The sequence below is a fragment of the Myotis davidii genome, unplaced genomic scaffold, assembly GCF_000327345.1.
Source record: "Myotis davidii unplaced genomic scaffold, ASM32734v1 scaffold370, whole genome shotgun sequence".
NCBI classification, from domain to species: domain Eukaryota; kingdom Metazoa; phylum Chordata; class Mammalia; order Chiroptera; family Vespertilionidae; genus Myotis; species Myotis davidii.
Genome location: NW_006288615.1, coordinates 4,314,780 through 4,315,525, shown reverse-complemented (window position 1 = coordinate 4,315,525; position 746 = coordinate 4,314,780). Strand labels below are relative to the sequence as shown.

Genomic DNA, 746 nt, shown 5'->3' with positions numbered 1-746 from the left:
AAACAATAAAGAACTTAAATAAAGAAAAATCATCATCACTGGAATCTGTGATGCGTACGGTACTTCTTTCTAAATGCCTGCCTCCTTTTGTATTCGTAATTTGGGGGAGGGTGTTCTCTTTCTTGGTCCTGGCTCTCGCGACAGCGCGAGAGAGCCAAAGCCCAGGGAGGCCTGTGGGTGAGGGGACTGCGACCAGGTGCACAACGGGGGTTATTATACGCACTTCGCAGGGTTCCCGCGCGGCGCTGCTGATTACCAGGGACGCGAGCAGCCCGAGGGACAACGGCGCCGTTACCGCGCGCACGTCCCGCGCACCCTCACCCGAACACCTCGGAGCCCGGCGGATGCGGAAACCCGGGCGCGATTGGCCGGGCAAAAGCTCAGTTACCGTGTTTGAAAGGCCCAATCAGCGCCCAGCCTCTCCACGCTAGCCAATGGGAAACCCGAGGGGCGGGCCGGAAGGGCGGGGTCTCTATTTGAACCTGGACGCGGAGAAAGGCTCCCAGGACGATTTCCTGCAGGAATCCCGGTTTGGGTCTCCGTGCGCCATGGAGGGCGAGGTCTCAGGGGATGACGTGCTGATGCAGAAACTCAAGAAAAGCCGCCACCGCTTCCAGAGACACATGCAGCAGCTGCTGGAGAAGGTCGGTCCCCCACCGGCCCGCTGGGAGGGGCGCGGGGCCGGCGAAGAAGGGGAAGACAGGGTTGGGGTCTGGGGTGAGGAGGAGAGCGGCGGGGAGGGGACG

General features: G+C 61.5%; 1 protein-coding gene across 1 annotated transcript in view; it reads left to right on the top strand.

The window, feature by feature from the left end:
* Nucleotides 1-480: 480 nt before the first annotated feature.
* Nucleotides 481-746, top strand: part of HJURP (Holliday junction recognition protein) — an 11,985-nt gene continuing 11,719 nt past the window's right edge. Inside the window, exon 1 of the mRNA XM_006760456.2 lies at nucleotides 481-644. Coding sequence (XP_006760519.1) covers nucleotides 549-644 — 96 coding nt within the window. The 5' untranslated portion in view covers nucleotides 481-548. The remainder of the gene's footprint in view (nucleotides 645-746) is intronic.